Genomic DNA, 20,521 nt, shown 5'->3' on the forward strand with positions numbered 1-20,521 from the left:
TGTATATGGAGTAGCATGTCTTATGTTAAGACTTTTTGAAGCAGAAAGGGCCTGTGTTCAGTCTTTGTTTTCACTTTATCAGAATTAAGACACTGTTAGGTAGAATGTTGTTCTGTGGTATTTCCAGAATCCTACCACTGCAAATATTTTAATTTATTTCTTTTTTTAATGTGTACTTCTTTTTTTTTATTGTGTTGCAAAGTGATCACAGAACAAACCCCCAAAATTCAAATGAGTGATATATTCTCAGGTCTGTGACATATTAATGACTCTGTGTTCATACATTTGGCATCTCAATTAATAATATGGTAGCGGAAGAATGCTGGGAAGTGTGGAGTTGTCATCACAGGCCTGGACAGGCTGACGATTCTGATTCTGAGATCATATTTACAGATTTTTTTGTAGCTCACCAAAATATGTTTTGTTGCTTTCCTAGTCACTGCTGTTTACCGTCTCTGCCTGCCTCCTTTCTCTCTTCTACGTCATGTCTCGTGTCTCTCTCATAATCCACGCTGTCATCAACAGATTCAAATTTAAGCTTCCATTTCATCCTAGAGGCCACTGAAGATTGAACGTAGCTGCTAGTTTTGCTCATAAATGTCTCGCTAAGTGCTGATGTGCCAGGAGCCCTCCTTAACTGGTTGACGCAGCAGCCTTCTTTGCAATACCAACACACACCCTCTCCCATTCTTAGTAGCACATTTGCACACATAACTTGTACTCCCTTAATCTTGAAAAAAGCAGATGGGTTGCTTTCAGATTTGATTTATCTAGAGATAATATCATTGGTATGCATGATGTTAAAGGAGGGGAGGGGGGACTGAAAAAGGCAGAGATGGTGAGGTAACCTTCCTGACAGCCAGTGAACCAGCCAGCCAGAGAGCTAACATTGCTGAAAGGCAAAAAGAGGAGACTTACTAATCCCCACCTGCTTGTCAGGAGATCTACAGGTACCCGCGAAGGCAGCCAGCCACTGGAAGAAATCTTGGAACTGAGTCAATGTGTTTTCATATGTGTGTGTGTGTGTGTGTTTGTTTGCATGTGCATGAACAAGCTAGCGAGTAAAATAAGAAACAATGAGTGAGAGTGTATGTGAGATGGCGGAAATAAAAATGGTTTGTGTGCTTGAGTGCAATTATGTGTGTTTGTGAGCGTACACATGACAATGAGAGTTTTGTTTTTGTTTCAGTCCAACACAACCACGAGGAAATGCTACCTGAACATCAATCAACCATGACATTACGAAAGAATAAAAAGGAAATGGATTACGAGATGCATAGATAGTGCAGTTAGACAGAATCGCCCTCACACAAGCTCACAATACAAACCTACTCTGCAGCTGTGCATCTGAATACAACTGTCACCCTGACTCACCTGTGTTCAGCACTATAAAATGGCATCACTTCCTTTTCCTTAGCCTGAACGAAACAACTAGGTATAGCTGCAGCTGAAGTGGCTACGTGACTCGCCCACCAGTTACATGACATGCCCCCTCAAATCTGCATGATCAGTCCTGGAAGCAGAAGGCCTGAAGAAAATGCTAAGTTAGCATTTAGCTAGCTGAAGTGTTAGATTAAAGGTGAGGCGGTTAAGGTTTGGATTAGGGTAAGGGTTACATCTCATTACTTAAAAGGTAAATCACATCTTAATGTATGATCAATATAGTCAGGGGCGTAAATATAGATAGTGCAGGGAGTGCGATTACACTGGGACCCCTGGAGAGAGCGGGCCCTTGCAAGTGATTCAGATTGCCACCCTGGAAATATACCTGTGTTCAAAGATAAATGAGAGAGAGAATATTATTAATTTAAAAATGGTGCCATTTGCTATATATGCCCTCAAAAAGACAAACCCATCTACGTCGTCGGTTTTCTTTTTTCTTTTCTTTTTTTAAATTGGCATATAAAGCTATAAAATCTATAAATATACTAAAAAAAACTATTCAGTTAAATGACTGATTTCCTCCTTTCTTTGATGTTTTTGTCAGATATGCAATGATGATTGCTGGGTAATATCCTACTTTGATGTTGTCCAATGTCAAGTCTGTATTTGTGCCAAGACAATACATGCACAATAGCGTGCACTAGGGCCCGCCATAATAGTTTGCACTATGCCACTGAATATACTAAATGAATAAAGTGAATTATTGCTATGTTCGGCCCCATATTTCGTCACCACAAGTCAGGTTGTAGCAAAGTTCAACTATCGCTTTAGTGGGTTTGTCTTGTACTGTTGGTGGGTGCTGTTTGTAAGGGGCATGTCGTGCAGGTTTTAAATGTATTGGGGCTGCACCTATGCATGTCTCAAACAAAAAAATGAACTGAAAAGCATTGAAAAAAATTAGTACATGGACCTTCAATTCAGAATTATTTTCGCAGAAGAACCATCAAGATTTTGTAGAGGTTAGAGTTGGTTTGAAGATCCTGTCTTTTTAGACATCCTGTGTCCTCACTGCTGTTACAGAGAAATGTTTACTGGGTAAGGAGAAGGTAGAGTGCACAGGTGTAAACTGACATGGAGAAGAATTAGAAAGACAGATAAATACTGTATAGACTGATACAGTTAAATAAGTATTATATATTATTATTCATTCATTTAAAATTATTTAACTTTTTAAGTTCTATCTAACCAGAAAAGGCTTCCCACATAGCTGTTACATAACTCACCAAATAAAGGCATATGTACATGACTGTATGCCTGTATACTTTGTGTGTGAAATTCTACACTGACTCTCTCTCCCCTGTCCAAACTTGAAGCACTCAGTTAAGAGTTTGATGTTAAATGTGGTTGCAAAATTATAGCTAACCTCTCTGTAACGCTGCCCTCCTCCCCTTTAATAAACCAGGTTAGTCTTCTCCTTGACTCAAGTTGTTTAATGACCATAGCTAATGCCGCCGTGCTCTACCCTCTCTTTGTCTTGTCTGTGTAGCCAGCCTAATCGCTGCTGACAGTCAGCTTTGCTCTTTTATTAGCTCTGCGTCGCTTGCAATCAGTGACAGTGAAGTCAGGCAGCAGGAAGGGCTTGTGTGAACTCAACACCCACTCGGACTTAACGTTTAGACTCGCACACGCACGCACGCACACACACACACACACACACACACACACACACACACACACACACACGTTTTCACAAAGAAACTTGCACTCTTCCTAAGTCAACAAACACATGACCTCTCACATGTAGACGTACAAATATATGTGCGCGTTTTGCTCGCATGCATAAAGTCACAAATGCAAACACAGGCATGATTGTAGGCACATGCACACATTTCTCTACACACACACGCACTTGCTTTTAAAATAATGAAACAGCCTCGACAAGGCAGCCACTGGCCTCACTGTATGTGGGTCAGGCCCATGCAAAGCTGTATTGATTTTTTGGCTGTGTCTGACTGTGCGCAGCCATGTTAAAACAGGCTGACTGCTAATACGACAGCTAGCAAGCGTATATAAAAACACACGCCTTCATTCACAGGCGAGAGGTTCGGCAGATTGCTAGCCTCTTCTTGTCAGTGCCCCACGAATTGGCAGACAATGGACTTGTTTGATAAAAAGGAGGGCTGACATTCGAACGGGCAATTTGTGAGCGACGGGGCGGGAGAGAGGGATGGTCAGGAATTTGCTTCACTCTCTTTAAAGAATGTAGCGTCACCCATATGTCCGTCTGCCCTGGTGCATACTCGATGGAGTGGAAGGGCAGGGATGCGAAAGTGCTCCCTCTCTCCCTTTTTCTTTCTCTCTCTCTCTCTATTTCCAGTCTACTTTGCAAGGGCTGACGAGCCTTTCTCCCCTCTCTGGTACGGAGCAAAAGCTTAATGCTGTTTTGTCTATTGCATTAAACCATGCAGTGGCCATTTAGGACACTATGTAGGCCAGAGAAGAGAGAGAGATGGCTTTAAAAACCTGTACCATCCACAGCTGAGGTCAGCGCAGTACATAGCTCAGTCACAGTGAAATATTTCCAACATTTTAAAAGCTGAAATGTCACTCATCCTGAATAGCCAGCACCCATCTTTTCTTCCAGTAAACGTGCTGCACGCTCTGTTTAAGTGCTTTTGAATGAGCCCTTATTAATCCCCTTAACTGCAGGTTTGCACCTCATATTTACCACAGCTGACCTTTTGACCCTAGCCACTGGCTAACATCTAATGTTGAAAATTGGCTAATTTGTGAAATGGCAGAATTTGGGGGTAAAGACCACTTAGAGCTAATGGCTGGCTCATCTGAATATAAGCGCCATGCTTAGGGGAGGGCAAGCACAGGGCAGCAGTGCTACCAGTGTTGGTGAGGTGTATTTGCGTGAATTGCCCATCTCAAAGAAGCCAGATATTTCTCCCCCTAACATCAATCTGAATAGCTAAGACTTTCACTGCCTCCATTATCTCGCCATTCGTTATCCTTGTATGCTGTAGGCTTTTTCTCAATTACAGCCATTTATGGTTTCTGGAGTAATTACATCAAACTCAAGTCAGTTACCTGTAAGGTGTGTTCATACTGTAAATTAATTTGGAAGTTTCTGTCTTACTTCCTTTTCATTCGGTAGTAATGGGCTGTACTTGTTCTTATGCAAGACAACCAGAGGGCTGAATGAATTTTGAGGCAGGAAACTGACCTCATGAGGGAGGGAGACAGAATTTCAAGAGTTCAGAGCAATTTCCATTAGAGCTGGGAGACAGAACATGATATGTGACAAACGATGCCAGACAAGCATATTGTGCCAAGCCATTACATGCGGAAAATTCTTACCAGTAGAATGGAGCTTATTATCTCTATGTCATGGACAAAATAATTCAGCACATCATTAACACTATAATTTTGTTGTAAACTGCTGGATATTTTAATTTGATAGATTATATATTTCTGTTTTCTTCTGCTTCATGAAATTGCAAGCATTGATTAACACAGGTGGGAGTGGATTGACAGTATTGACAGTAGACAGAAAATGATCGGGAGACTTTTTGAAATGTAATAAACAGAAAATTAAGACTGAATCCTGCAATTTATATTAAAATCTATAAACTGTATTGATTGCAGGTGTTTTCATGAAGCATTTAGAAAATACATGTAACCCGCCCATTAGTGTTTTTGACCTGACTTGACTTTTTTAACTCATCAAACAATATGTTTCCTGCAAGATGCAAAATAGTTTTAGGCAAATAGTTGAAATTCTTCTCAAATTGACACAGAATTACACAAGAAATATGCATGATTCCAGCAATACCTGAGAAAACCAATTTATTCCTACCTTCTACCTTCTCTACTCACTGTAATTTAAGTATTGAATGTTTCGCTATCTCTGTTACCTTCAGCATATTTAGCCAGCCCTTCATTTGCACTCGTCGTTAAGGCTAACAGCTTATTCAGCCTGTTTATGGATGGCCCCTCAGAGCTAAATTAATAGAAGAGGCTTTGGGGACCAGAGAGGAAAGTCATAAGCAAGACTGTAATGCTCATTTGCAACGTAGAGGCTAATTACCAATTTGCCACTCTCCAATCTTGTTTCATAATACGTTCACGGCTCAACTTCTTTTGTGTTTTGGTGCCTGCGAGCGATGTATGACTTTTATACAACAGAGGATGCTTTGCTTCTGTCTTCTTTATAACTTCATGTGCTGGAGATATTGAGCTCTTAGACTTGCCCCACGCAGGCCCACATCTAACACTCGCTCATGTGAGAATGGTGCCGTGATTGCCTTCAGCTTTGACTGTGTTCTCTTTGGCTGCAATTTTTTTGTCTCGCAGAGAAAGGGAGAGATACAGATGACAAAAACATGGAAGGGAAAGTGCTCAATGGAACACTAGTCATCACTGTAAGTTACTCTACAATGAAACAGCTGCAAAAGGAGCACAATGCTCCACATTTAAATGGGTTTGGTTGAAATTTGGACAGATCTAAACAAAAAACCTCGACTATATTGTACAATACAAATCAAGAAATGTCAGTTAATCAGGGGTGATATCACCAAAACTAGTTCTTGGGTATGTTTTCATAGGTAAAGTGCTTCCAAGTTCAACTGACAAAGCAGTACAAGTGCTCTGAGACAGTTACATAACCTACCCTTTAAAATGTTCCTCCATTGTTGAGTGTTTCATTGTCTGCTAAAACCCAGAGATGACAGACAGAAAGAGAATCAAATGCAATGTGTGGGATTTACACTGTATCAACAAATCCATTGTTTATAGGGCAATGTGCTCTACAACCCAACTGAATAATATTGTGTTAGTTCCTAACACAAAGAGGAGTCTGATCTCTGAGAGACGTGGAGCTCAGTTGTGGAAAAAGACACGAGCAATTAAAGAATTAGCAAGCCTGAGCTACACTGACACCGTGCTTCACCTGCATTAACACTGACTTCTGTCTTTTATGTACTTTTCATCTCTGGTTAAACAACTTCCACAAAGTAATGCTGCTCATCTCAGAGCAAACAGACTGTATACCAAGAGAGTCTGTGGATTAGCTGGCTTTAAGAACGGCATTCTTAAAAATCCATCAAGTACGTATGAGTATGAGTTTTGGGTGTGATCCTTCAACACATGCATTCAGCTTTATGTGCACTATAGAAAGTGACTGTAATAATAGAATACTAAACAATCATATTGTTAAACATAGGGCCCTACATTGTTTGATCTGGACTTTGTGACTTCAGCTCGATCTGAACCAAAATTACAGGCGTGAAACCTCCAGGGGACCACAGTCTAAACTAAATCATGGTCCGACGATAAGATGGGGTCTTGGTCTGGACCTGGTCTGGATTTCACTTTCTCATTTCTTCATTCAAACTGCGATAGAGGGCTACCTGCTGAACTGACAACATGTTGACATTTGACGCACGCCCGTCTACAAAACAATCAATTGCAAGTTTAGGGAGATGCAGCTCACGTAGGTGATGACAACAGTACATAAGAATGCTATGTAAAGTTCTTAAGTGTGCTCACATGATTGCAATGTGAATCCAAAATTAACAGCATCAAATGTATACAGTGAAACAAAAATGTAAGCACAGCTTGGACTTTCTGGTGTGAAAAGGCCTATAGTCTACATCTGAGCCTATTACTTTCAGCCTCTTCCTTTTTTCCCCCTGAAGTGAAAAAGACATCATAGCTAACATGAGCGAATAGTGTGAATAAAGTTATAATAAAATCCTGTTTTATTGAAACACAGATTAATTTGTGAAATTTTAAATGTATTTAAGGGTGGGAAACATTACCTTGTTTTTAGTGAAGACAACAACTACACCAGTCGATGGTCTCTAAATCAGCGTTGCCAACTTGGTGACATTGCTGCAACTTTTCAGACCCCATTAGCAACTTTATTAAAAAGCGACTGGTGACAAAATTTAGCTACTTATTTAGACAATCAGGAAAAAAACACGAGAAATATATGTAAATAGTCTATGTTATATACGTTCCCATGCATGTTGCTCTGAGTAACCACAGTTCATGGCTCTTCTGCCAGCAGTGTGGTGTCTTTCCCTCTCCTTATGGGCCGTGCACAGTTGATTCATTTAAAATGTATGTCTATTAATACAGTCACAGATGCACAACCTTTCCATCAGTTATGATATCCCACCTACACCTGGCGCAAACTGTACCTATCAGGTGCCCCGCACTTTGTCAGCATCAACAGGAAGGGCAGGAGGTACAGAGGGTGGGGAAGATGTTGTTTCCCTTCCTAGACCACCAAAGCCTTTGCTCAGTTCCACTTCAGGACCCCACCACCCCCTACTGAGCGCTTACCTAAGAACACCTACTGTGGGCCTCACTACTCAGGGTCAGAGACGTAGAGAAACTACTGTGTGCCAAATAGTGCTGGGAATAAGGCTCTATTGACTATTCACACCTCCGCAAAGATTTTGGATTCCAGGATTATATGGAAAAAAGTGAAAGCCAGACTGGATCTGGACCCCTCTTTTCGTCAGACAATGGTTTGGTTTGGTTCATGCATGTCCTAATTTTGGTTCAGATCAAGCTGAAATCAGAAAGTCCAGACCAAACAAAGTAGGGCTCTATGTTTAACAATATGATTGTTTAATACTCTCATGAATTATTATTACAGTCCCTTTTTATAGTGCACATAAAACTGAATGCATGTATTGAAGGGAGCCTGACATCCAAAATTTGTATTGCCAATGACTGCTTTTCTGTGCATATGGCAATAAATAAATTCGATCTTCTTCCTCCTTTTCAATGTTTTTTTCAGCCCCACTTTATTTACTTTAAATTCACAATGTCACTGAAGCGATTTTCCTATCGGTCTTTAATGATCTCTTCATTGCTGCTACCTTCATAACCTCTAAAGCCAATTATGCAAATTAATGCGCGATACCGTCACAAATACGCAAATAAACGCCTGACGTCACCTAACGACTGTATCCACGGTTGGAGCTAGTGCTAGCTACCCTGACAGGGAGAGTTGTCAACAGTGTCCTAAATAAAGAGGCCTTCACAGGTATGTTTTGTTTTGTTTGAAAGAAAATTAAAAAGAAGACAACTGGGTTAAATACATGAAAATACAGTGGAACAAACCTCCCCAAAATTAGCCTGCTATATTATTAGCAAAACGTCTTGTAGCAGGTGACAGCTAGCTAGCAAGCTAGCTACTGAGTTGCTGTTAACGTAGGAAACGTAGCTGGCTTCAACCGTCGAGGATCTTGAACCACATTTACATGAATCTCTTAGGTGATTTCACTTTGATATTTAGCCCAGTGTACATTATGAAAACAAAAGAAATATAACTAAAGGCAATAATTTATTTGCTTAATCTTCATGTATTTCATGCTGTAAAGGCTGCAAGCACCTGCAACACACCTGCTGTTCAATATATTGTGGATCAATACAGGAACTTAGCATTAGCATAGTTGTTGCCACTGTTCTCTGTTGCATTTAGTGGCAGGTGTAGATCTTTTGATAACGTGTTAATTTGAAATGTAAATGTTAAAGTATGACACACCCAGAGGCTCAAATGTGACAAACAAAGAGAAATACAGTGTTAGCCCAGTTCACTTCTACATCTAAATCTGCCCTTGCCTTGCCTGTGTGTTAATATGTCAGTGCACACACAGTAGTAAACTTAGTGTTGAATCATTAACTGTAGGAAATAGATCATTAAAAGTTCAAAAGAGATCTAGGTTAAACTCACAGAGTGAACACTACACCCTTTAAAAAACTTAAAAGGCAAAACGCAGAGGACACAGTCTATGAATAGTCCAATGAGCTTGCTACTGCCCTCAGGGTCAGTGGTGCATGTCCATTGAAGACAAGCTAAGTGGAGCTGGTCATTGAAGACATTTACATTTCAAACATTCACCTAGATATTAAGACAGATGTGTGGCTTAGCTAGTGACCTGGGAGATCAGGGTTGATCTCATTTCAGGCTGTTACAGGGGGAGTCCAACCTGGACAAACTATTTCCTGGTATGTTAATTGAAACAGGCTTACATCCTTGTGAGTCATCAGTCAGTGAGCAATTTTGAGCAGTAAACAAGCTTATAAAGCTTCTCTATCATGTTTCCTAGTTTAATCCTTAGTTTTTAAACATTTTGAAAGTAAACACAGCACACTGAATGATTTTTTCACTTTCCTACATGAGTTGAAACTCGAAATAAGTGTTTGACAAACCCACAGTAGTTGTGACTGTTCACACAGATGCTGCACCGCTGCTGCAATAAACAGTTTTACCAAAAAGTTAAAGGAAAAAAAATCTTGTCCTACGTAGCTGCTCCTCAGTAAATGATATCAAGGCATATTTTTTGCCTGTGGCTGTATCAGATGTTTTGCAGTCAGAAAAAGAGAGTGGGGAGTGACAGTATATGTAAAGGCGAGATGTATTGACATGTAGTCTATCAAAAGCTAGATTTTGACGTACAACAAAAGCAATTTGGTTGACAGGTTAGACTGTGGGAGGACTTAGGAGTGAATTGCATCTATGAGTAGCAATGTGTAGGCAAAACATCCAAGTTATTTTCCACTGCTGCGGTAAGCAGTGGCAGGCAGGTACTATTTTGGTAGGATTCATTGAAAATGAAACATTTGAATTAACCTCTCACCCATGATACACCTGGCTTGTAAAAAAGAGTTTAGATGTTAAAAGTCCCACTCATGATTTCAGTACATAATGTTTATTTATGTTTATTTGTCTGACAGCTCAAGCCCTGCGATAGTCTGGCGAAGCGACCCTCAAGAGGATAACGGTTACGAAAATGGATGGATGGATGTCTGACAGCTCAGACACTTGACTTGAACAAAATATGGTCCTGCTGACACTTACAGTAGCTGGAACTACCACAGAAGCCATTTGAGTATTTTTTCAGGTGTTTATGTCTGTCTGTGTGTCTTTTGTTAATGCAGTAGCATCACAATTGTGCAAGATGTAGTCATAAACTTTATAGATGTCTGGTTGAGATCAAAATGAAGGTTGAGTCTGAAGATGTTTGGGGTCAGAGCATTGGGGGCTGGAAGTAGGGGATAGGTAGTGAGAAAAGTGCCATTGCCCCCCCCCCCCACTTTACACTCCTGCCGGATTTGTGTCTTTGACAAAACATGTTTTTTTCAGACACAAAGTAGTAAAAATGGAAAAAAAACTGGTGGCCAAGTGACTTATAGGAATGTTAAATTAACTGGAAGACCCTATTTCTATGTCAAAAAAAAAAGTTTGAAACAGGAATGTAGAATCACTCCAACTCTGTGGTGATAAATGATAAAGTTTATCTAGCAGATCAAGTAGTTGACCAATTAATTATCAAATTAACCTCGTCACTGGTCAGAAATTGGCAGAATTTGCACTGACCTTCAAGATCAAACTGCCAGTGTAATGATATTATATCATTACACCACCTCTAGGGAATTCAAATTGTAAAGTAGTTTGGGGTGCCCATAATCATCCTGCTTTTCAGCACATGACAGGCATGAGACATAGGGTTCATTGTCAAGTCAAAGAAGATGAGCAGAGCTGCACACTAATTGAATTAATTTGGCTATTGTAAACTTCTTTATTCAAAGGAGAGAAATAGCAGATTGTTACACCCCACCCTTAGGCGACCCTATGGGGCTAACAAAACTCCAACACTGACCCAAAATAATCACATAAACACCTTTAAAACAATCAAATCCATGGGATTTATTAGAATTAAAACAAGCAACAAAACAACAAAAATCCTGCGGTGAGCAGCAGCAGTCCACGCACCAGAGCCTCTCCCCTCTGCTGCTGGCACAGGAGCTCTTAAGCACCTCCTCCATGCCAGGTGTGCTGCACCTCGTTAGCTAATGCAGCACACCTGGGCAGATCTACAAAGAGGGAAAAGGGACAACAGCACAGAACGCTCCGTAACACAGATGCAAATGTTACTGCACATAAACCGTTAATCTTTACAAAAATAAAAATAAAATATTTCCTTTAATGTAATCGCTTGTCTTCATAGGTCAATCAAAGTTGGAAAAATTTCTCACAGCCACTGGACATCCAAGTTGGAGGCTTTGGTGCTTTATCTTGTAATTATTCAGCAGTCCAAATAATATAATAATTATTTCTAATTATAAAATCACTGTCAGGATTACCAGAATATAAATCAATTGGTGAGATCAACACAGCACCAGTATCCCCATCAATATTACCCAGTTTTACGTAATTCTTTTCATGTATCATGTGAGTCATCTAAGTGTGATTCCTGTAATAGATCAAGTCAGTCTCATCCGTCCGCTCTTGTAGCTTAAAGTCTCAGACTGTATTTTGTATCATATCCTAATACATACCGACCCTTTGAGCCACTGACACACCACCGCCTGTGGCCTCTTGATCTTTAAAAGGAATCACAAGACCTTCACTGTGCGATGACATCACTGCATCTCCGAATGAATGACAAAGGAAGAAAAGAAAATGTATTTATAGCACAAAGTTTCATTCCGACAATTGTCTAATTTCCTCAAGCGTTTTATGCGTGAACTCGCAGTCAGTGTGCTCATCAAAGGGGTAGATTCACTGCCTGTCACAAGGCGCATAATAAATCCTTGTCATAGAGGAGTCAGTCGCATGCGAGATGCCCCTTGTTGGTCAGCAAGATGTTTCTCAAACACTCCCCCCTTGCTCCCAATTTCTCTGAGATCATGCCCTAATGATGACCCTAGGCCCACTTTTAATCACTATTTGCATTGCCCTTTTAACAATTATTCCACTCCTCTGCACAGTTTTAACTCTCGAAGCATGAGACGGATTCCTGTGGTTGTTAACTGCCTTATAGACACAATCTTTTGGGACCACGTCAGTTTTTTTTTCCTCGCAAGATACGATGCATTGAAAGGAAATGATGGAAAATGTTCCTTTCCATGAGTTTTCCTCTATGTATTACTTAAGCTGTATCATGCGAGGCAAGCTTACTTCCACAGCACTCGCTCCCAAGTTTGATTGAAGCAAAGTTGAGGCTTCACATACGGTACAAGGCTTTTTTTTAAAAAAAAAAATGTCACTCACTCCCACTCTTACGAGGCTGCATGAACTCTGTGGTCAAAGAGAAAGCAAAGCAAGTGTGATAGAAATAACTTTAACCAAAAAGTCAAAGTCTAAGTAAATGATACACTGACTCCTGATTGGAAACCAGAATCCAGAAACAACAGTGCGTGCAGTAGTTTCCTGACAGATCCACACTAACGTTTCAGAGCCATACTGGAATACAATCTCATAAGTAGTGTTTTCTATTTCAGTTTGCTGCTTGTGTAAACAGGAACAACACATTTGGTGCTGTAATTAGCAATATGACTTGTGACTGTGAGAACTATTTGACCTTTTAAAATTCGGTTATAAAATTGAACAGACACTCACTGTTTTAATTCTGAGATTTCTCTGCTGAGGTCCAAGAAATATGTTTCTAGTGCTGCAGCGCCACATTCATGTTTGAGTAATCTACATGTGAATAATAAAGTAGCCTTCAAGGTTTATGTATTTTCCCCTTCACAGGCGGTGTTATTAATAGCCTCATCTTTCTTGCCGCCTTAAATACAAGATGAAATATTTTGACATGTTCATAGCAGGTGGGAGGGAGGTCCAGGCCAAATAAACATTTGTTTTAATTAATCATTTGATTGTGAATTAGAGGTAGCTTTACAGCCCACTAGCCTCTCTCTTTAGCTCTGACCTCACCTTGAGTCAAGAAGTCCGCCCCTGAAAGTCACATCTGTGTCTATTTAGGGAAAATCTTTACAGAGATAAATTATTTTTGAGCAACGAAGGATGAATCTCCAGTGTTTTCTTTGACCTTGTGAGCAAACTACAAAAAGTGGAGCAATCGATCGCTACCCTCTGAAGATACAGCAATATTGTATTTTGGAATGAACAGTGGAAAAAAAAAAAAAAATAGAAGTCAAGCCAGATGAACAGCTGTATTGAGATAAACCGTCACCCCATATGCTGAGGGAAAACAATCTCTGCACATTATGGAGAGTGAAGATGAAAAAAATACACTTAATCAACTAACATTGATATTACTTCTGGCAATTAGGAGCATGCTGGTAATGATATGAGTTTTCAGCTGTAAATAATTATGCTGCCTGCGGGCCATACTTTAATTCTCGGCTGTATCTATAAACAATAATCAAACCAACAGCAGCAGGCTAAAAGTTGGAGATTTGTGGTTTGCAGAGCAGCGGTTGAGGAGCAGCTTATTGGAGCCCTGTGGTGATGCCAGTAGTCAGGGTCACCTTCAGGTGCTCTCTCATCTGTATACCAGCGCTCTAATGCGCAGCTCTATTGATCAGCATGTATGCGTCAACACACACACACATGCAGGTGCACACAAAACACACAGATATGAGCTCACATCCAGTAGCACAGACACAGGGTTAAGCGTTATGCATGCATATTTAGAAGCAATTAAACACATGCTGTATACATACATACACATCAAAAGAGGGTACCAGGACAGAGAGATTCTTTGACTAGTGCAGCCAAATAAACATCAGAGAGACTTTATGTAACAATAAACTCTTAAATATAAAATACATTTATTAAAGCAAATATAAAAACTATATATTACACTGTGTTTAACATGCTTCTTTATTGATATTGGTGCTGGGAAATTAAATGCAATGCAAATGATCTGTGCCAGAGTCAGGGCTAAATGTGCATTTTTTGCTGCACCATTTTAAAAAAAGCAAAGAAAGAAAATAAACTTATAACACAAGAGTGAGACTTGACAGCTAACTTTTACTCACTGTCAACCAGGAAGCGGCAGCCTGCTGATGTATAAGGACTAAGATGAAGTGCATAATTAAGGAAACATATGAAAGCCGGCACTGGGCCTGAGATTAATTAGGTGCGTGTCAATACCCTCATCAATATCCGATTAACTAATGACACATGGCCCAATGAGGGCTATTGATCTGCTCCAAGTCTGCTGTGTTAATAGGTTGAAGCCGACATTCAGTGGGAAAGCTGACAGGAAACTGCAAGGAGAGTTTTGCAGCGTGCAGGACGCAGGGCCCCAAACACAGCAAAATCAGAAATGTCCCTTCAGTCATAAGTAGTCAAATCACATTCGTGTAATGTGGTCTCACGGGATCCCAGTGATTGCTGTGACCACAACTGAACTTACTCGGCTTTGCTAGCATTCCCATCCTTTTAGTGATAATTAAAAATGACCCCAAAGGATCCCCCTCCCCAAAATGGAAATAAAAGGACTCAATCTAGATTAATGGTGATGGAATGGCCAACATCATAAGTTAGCCCCTTTATGATAATGATTGTAATGATAATAATGAACACTTGGATGAAGGATGAACAATCCCCTGTCCTGCAGTTGAATCCCTATACAGGTTAATTAGGTAAGATAACATCATTAGCCACTCTCATGCCTGCACCAAGAATTAATTGGATAAGATGGAGATTTAGGTCTATATTTAATCGCATAAACGATCAACGACAGCTTAGCCAGGTAATGGGAGGTCCAAATCGGTGGGCATCTTATTTAGATCACATTTTAGCAGCTTAATGAGCAACAAAAAAAAAAGATCAAAGTGGTTTGTAGTATAGGTGTGGTAACGATCCCCTTTGCATACACTGTATTGATTAAAATGTGCATTAATGGTGTATTATTGTGCCTTGGTAACTTTTGAATGTGTCCTGCATCGTGGCTTTATCAAGGAGAGGTTGTAATATGAGTCTCCTAAATGAGTTTACAGCACCAAACTTTACACAAAACAAAAAATTGACTTAATTTTTCAAAACAAATAAGTACTATTCATTGCTATTACATACAAACAATCTCTCTTCCTCAGTTGAAAAGGCCACCAATGGCCTGATAGCTTTGCAGTCATAAATAAAGAACAGTCTGACTGTTTGGTCAAAGGGATGCATTAGTAGTTCATGATCTGTTCTACGGGGACATTAGTGTTAATATGCCTTATGCCAAACGTAACTAGGCCAATCCGCCGGGCGTTTGCTACCTATTCTTCACGGCAGCTGTAAAGCTTGCTTTGGCTGAGGAATACATTTGTCTGCAGTTCCCTCTAAATAATGCATGTGGGGAACTTTTGTGTGAATTGTCATGTACGACATAATGGATGTTTACAAAGCAGTGTGAGCTCTTTACCTTCAGTTTGGGGGAGTTCGTTGTAATCAGCGCTGAAAGGTGATGGAGCAGCCTGTTTTTACCGACAACATCTCTGGCTCAGGTGAAACAATGAGTGAACGTCTCTTTAAAGGAGCGCCGTGCCACACGCCACATTAATATTGAAACAGCATTTATAGCACAAACAGTGATGCCATCTGGTAGATGAGACTGTCACACAGATGAAACTTTATCTTGGCACAACTCAACGGTTATAGTTTTGGTAATGGCATGCATTATCTCTCCTTCCCTGAATTTAAATGACATACATTTCTTCTTTTATCATTCAACAATTACTTTTCCTTTTGCTTTACTTTATTTAAAACATACGTGTGTGTGTGTAGCAGAAAGGTAGAAACCTGAGATCTGAATGATGTCTTTTTTACATTTGTGTGGTGTATAATTTAATTCAGACTTTCTCTTTTTGTTTCAGTGAGTGAAAGTGAACATGAGGAGGTTACCTGAGACTACGTGTACATGTGTGCGTCACCATCACCTTGACGACTGAGGTGTAGCTGACCATGAAGAGGAAGAATTCGGGCCTCACAAGGTAAAATACCTCTTAATCCTAAACAAAAACAGCATGCATGTATACAGTTACTAATATAATGTGGTAGTTATTTGCAGTAGATTTTGTTTATAATCCAGCAGGATGAAATTACATTCTTGAATGAAAAGTGTGCTGAATTTATGTGAGCAGTGTGCCCTTAATTCCCATAAAGAAGATGCAGTAAACTCGCATGAATTCACTCAAATATACTCCACTGTTGCTCACTTCACAGTGCACTGCAGATATACGACTTTGTAAGTGCACTTCAAAGTGCAAAGAGTACATTTAGAGTAAATATGCATGTGAAACGTCTCCACTGCCCAGCGAAGAAGAAAGACTCTGCCCTTTTTCTACCCTTATTGTCAGCTGTGTGAACTCTATGTCTTGAGGGAGAATGGCTGTTGTCAAACATTAAGAAAAGGCCTCTGTCCACAAGCAAATAAAATAGTCTTTGGTGCGCGGTGCCCTGTCCCTCGGTGACTATTGAATTACATCCCTTATCCATGTTCGTGCAGAAGAAAAAAGAATGTCAAGCGAAGATTTCAGGTCGCACTATGCCATAGAAAAGGGGAAGTGCCTTGTCTAGTGCAACACAGACCCCCACTGTCATTCTGGATTAAGGGTTGATTGAGCTTAGCTGACTAGATGACAGAGGAGATGGTCATTCTCAGGGCAGGAGAGGGAGTTGGAAGACAATAGTTGCAGGTCAGACATAGTAGCATGTCATTTTAGAGGAGCAATGTATATACTTGCTTTCTTTATAACTATTGTGTAGTTTAAATGGTGGGTCAGTCTTTTGGCTCATGCTGACTTCATGGATATCAAATAACAACTTCCTCATACACTCATTTAAAAAGGGGGATTTAGGGGTCTGACAGAAGGCCAAGAAGCCAGTGATTAAAGGAGATATAAATGAATCACAATGTTTGTTTACAGTAACTTTCGTGTAGAAAACCTCCGCGTTGCGTACATTAAATGAAATAGTGCACGCCTCAATTAGTTTTTAGCCCCCTAAAAATGTCCCACCTAAAAACTCAGAATCAGCTTTAAGTGTACGCTTTGTTTAGGTTATATTCACTGCTTTGCCTTACTGTCAGACAGCCTTTTCTGAAAGGGAATGGAGCCGTTATCTCAAAGACACCAGACTCCACTGACAATAAGTAATTTTACTTTGCACAACAGGGGACTTGCTGGTCTACCGCTGCCTCGATTGGTAAGGTAAAGCAGTAAAGATTGTTTTTTTATATAGCTAAAATTCATTTTGCATTACTTAGCTTCCGTGCTGGTAGATCTGGTTTATCAAAGATGCTAGCAAAGCATCACAGTACATAAAATAAGCACAGCAGAAACGTCAGATAGGTCAGACTACCATGTTTAACTAAACATACAGTTACAGCTGAAAATAACCACAGACATAATCAATTCCCAGTTGTCCACTTGAAAGTGATTGTTGTTTTCAGCGCAACTTCATGGTGATTCGGTTTATACAAAATTTTGCATCATTTTAAAAACCCTTAAACACTGGTTTGTGCAGAGAGAAGGACTAGAAAAAGCCATGTACAGCATCTTGCTGAGATAACAGCAATCAATTGACAGCAGTGTTGTCTTTCTGCTGTTAAACTCTGACCACAGATGCTTATTCCTGGCATGTTGCTGAGATCAAACATGGGAAACAGTGCTGTGGTGTACGGGTCAGAAACAAATACATCTGTAAAGAGACTCTGTATAGATGATTCCGCTGCACGCTGGCTGCTGTTGGCAGTGCGTGTTTGCATGGGTGTACAGTTTAGTTAGCACATGAGATAATTTTTGCACAGAAGTGAACCCATGTGCGGCTATCTCTTTGGATTGGGACTAACTCGAGTCCAGCAAGCACATCATACTGTGTAGGACTTTGGGGGTTTGTTGCACTTACTGTCGAAATTTTGCACATGACTTTTTGACAGAAAGCCTGAACCTCGAGCAGAAAAGTGAGTCAGTCATTTATGTGGTTAACAATGATGTTGGCAATCTCATTGGTTAGGGAGCCAGTATTTGGCAGGAGGCATGCAGTTTTAACAGCTAATGTAGTTATTTTTCTCACAACATCGCAGTTTTACAGCCTGTATAAAACATTCACACACACATACACACACATCTCTATTAGTAACCCAGAAAAACAGTTGAGCAAATGAAAAACAGGAATTCAAGGCTGTCTTTAATTCAATAAAATACACATGTAAAGGAAATGCTGCAAAGTACCTCTTTATCTAAAAGTATTATCCTTCTTTTGTGTAACTGGTGATAAGCGCCGTTGGACACAAATAGACACAGCTGGAAATATAGCTAAGGAGTTTTAGTCTCCACAGTTGTTTACACAATCAAGTTTTTTTGTGGGCCGCGATAAGGTGCATGGATATCCTGTGGTCTTTGCCTAGTTAATGTGTACGGACCGCACACTGGCTCTGCTTTCACTGAGTTATTACGCCGAGTGTAATTTGAAACAATTACAAAAACACTGGCCCACTTGTTACAACACTCATTTTCCCCTCACATATACAAACCACAGATTCAATAGCTTTACATGTTTTTCAATCACACCCAGTGGAGCAGTGTTCAGTGTGAAAAAGTATAGCATTTCATCCTAGCTCGCATGGTATGGGATAATCTTTCACATTTTGCCTGGGGTTTGTTTTGCTATTTCAGCAGAAACTTGTGCAAGCCATGTGAATTACCATAGGAAAAGGACGATAAAAATACCAAATGATATTGTATCAGATGTAAATGAATAAACTATTTGAATAATCAGGGCAAATAATTTGTTATCTGTGATAATAAATGGTGTTTATTGTCCTTTATTCTGTGAGATGCATTGCAGAGATAACAGGTTTAAACACACAAGCGGGGAGAGATAGTGTAACGCTGCATGGAATGAGGGATTTTGAGCTGCGCACTAAGCTATTAAAAGCTTTTTTTGCAAATTCTAGCTCCAATAACATCAACAAACTTTGAATTATAAGGCAAATTTAAAGTTTTATGTCAATTACAGATTCTCCTTAAGTGCAGGTCAGATTTGTGGGAGCCGTGCAACATTAGATTTATCTGATTTGTTCTGACACATCTCTCACTGTATTTTCACACATTCTGTTTTGCAGGCCTTGCCATTGTTCAGAGATCAGGGTCAGCCAGTGATGATCTTTCGCAGTTTGCGGAGATGGACACCTTTAGCAATGTGAGTACAGTTTCACTTTTGGCCCCTCATAGCAAGCGTAGCTGAACACAAAAGAGGTCAGGCCTTGTACCTCCATCTCTCTCACTGAAGGTGCTGGTGCAGTCTGACCATTGACATTTAGCATTCCTCCGTGCTGCCTCTGGGTTCTCAATGGGGGATTGAGGGGTGCAGAGGCCAGTGCCTGGTTCTCAAGGGTAAAAACAAAAAGGCTCTTGAAAATCCCAAGGAGTTCCCATGATCCCAGGAAAGACCTTGATCCGACCTGTGTTAGATTTCCATTCCACGGATTAGGGCACACAAAAAGTACACATTTGGCTGATTTATTTTTGTCTTTTGCTCTGGACTTCAGACAATGAATTGCAATGTTTTCCTTGACATGTCTGGCATGGTGATTTGGCAATAATTAGAATTTATAGAAGTTTCACAGTTTAGTCCAGCTTTTTTTCCTCATAATCATTCAGCATTCATGCTCTTCACTGACATTTCTAAGTCAGCGCAGAAGCTTGGTAGTGACATTTTATGGTGAAAAGTTTTCAAAGTCATTTTTCAAGGTTTTTTTTCCCCAATAACATACATAATCTGTTAGCATCAAAGGAGCACACATGCATAAATAATTGACTAATTCACTTAAAGGGGGCCAGCGTAGATTAATTAAGCTTGAATACTAATTATGTTTTCTGTCTACACCAACTGACGCGGTTGTTGTTTAATAAGAAACTGTTTGGTGGGTCACAATTACCGTGCACATATAAAGCTGCTCTATAAATTAAGATGGTTTCACATTTTAAGGGCAGAATTGGCTTTGTGTGCCTTTGAAACAAAATGCTAACCTTATCTGTAGTGATTTAAATAAAGAGGCTTTGCAGAAATTTTCATTATTCTTATGACATTTTATTGATGTGGTCATTTCTATTATGTTGAAAGATAAAAAGAGACTTTATGAACAGGAAAACAAAATCAACTTTAATGTCTGTATTGATTTAGCAAGGCATCTAGTCTCATCTTTATTATGCCTTTTATCATTTTATTACAACCCATTATGACACACAGTATATTCACACATATATTCATATTAAGACGAGATGGTTTCATTCACTTGCACATTTGATCACACTCAAATTCTGATCAATGCCACTTTAAGAAACACAAACACAAACCAAATAT

General features: G+C 39.8%; 1 protein-coding gene across 1 annotated transcript in view; it reads left to right on the plus strand.

Annotated features, from left to right (window-relative positions):
* Positions 1-8,398: 8,398 nt before the first annotated feature.
* ofcc1 (orofacial cleft 1 candidate 1) overlaps positions 8,399-20,521 on the plus strand; it is a 111,276-nt gene continuing 99,153 nt past the window's right edge. Inside the window, exons 1-4 of the mRNA XM_050056735.1 lie at positions 8,399-8,452; positions 10,147-10,313; positions 16,030-16,146; positions 19,281-19,357. Coding sequence (XP_049912692.1) covers positions 19,340-19,357 — 18 coding nt within the window. The 5' untranslated portion in view covers positions 8,399-8,452; positions 10,147-10,313; positions 16,030-16,146; positions 19,281-19,339. The remainder of the gene's footprint in view (positions 8,453-10,146; positions 10,314-16,029; positions 16,147-19,280; positions 19,358-20,521) is intronic.

This window comes from Epinephelus moara, chromosome 11 (assembly GCF_006386435.1).
Source record: "Epinephelus moara isolate mb chromosome 11, YSFRI_EMoa_1.0, whole genome shotgun sequence".
In the NCBI taxonomy this organism is placed as follows: domain Eukaryota; kingdom Metazoa; phylum Chordata; class Actinopteri; order Perciformes; family Serranidae; genus Epinephelus; species Epinephelus moara.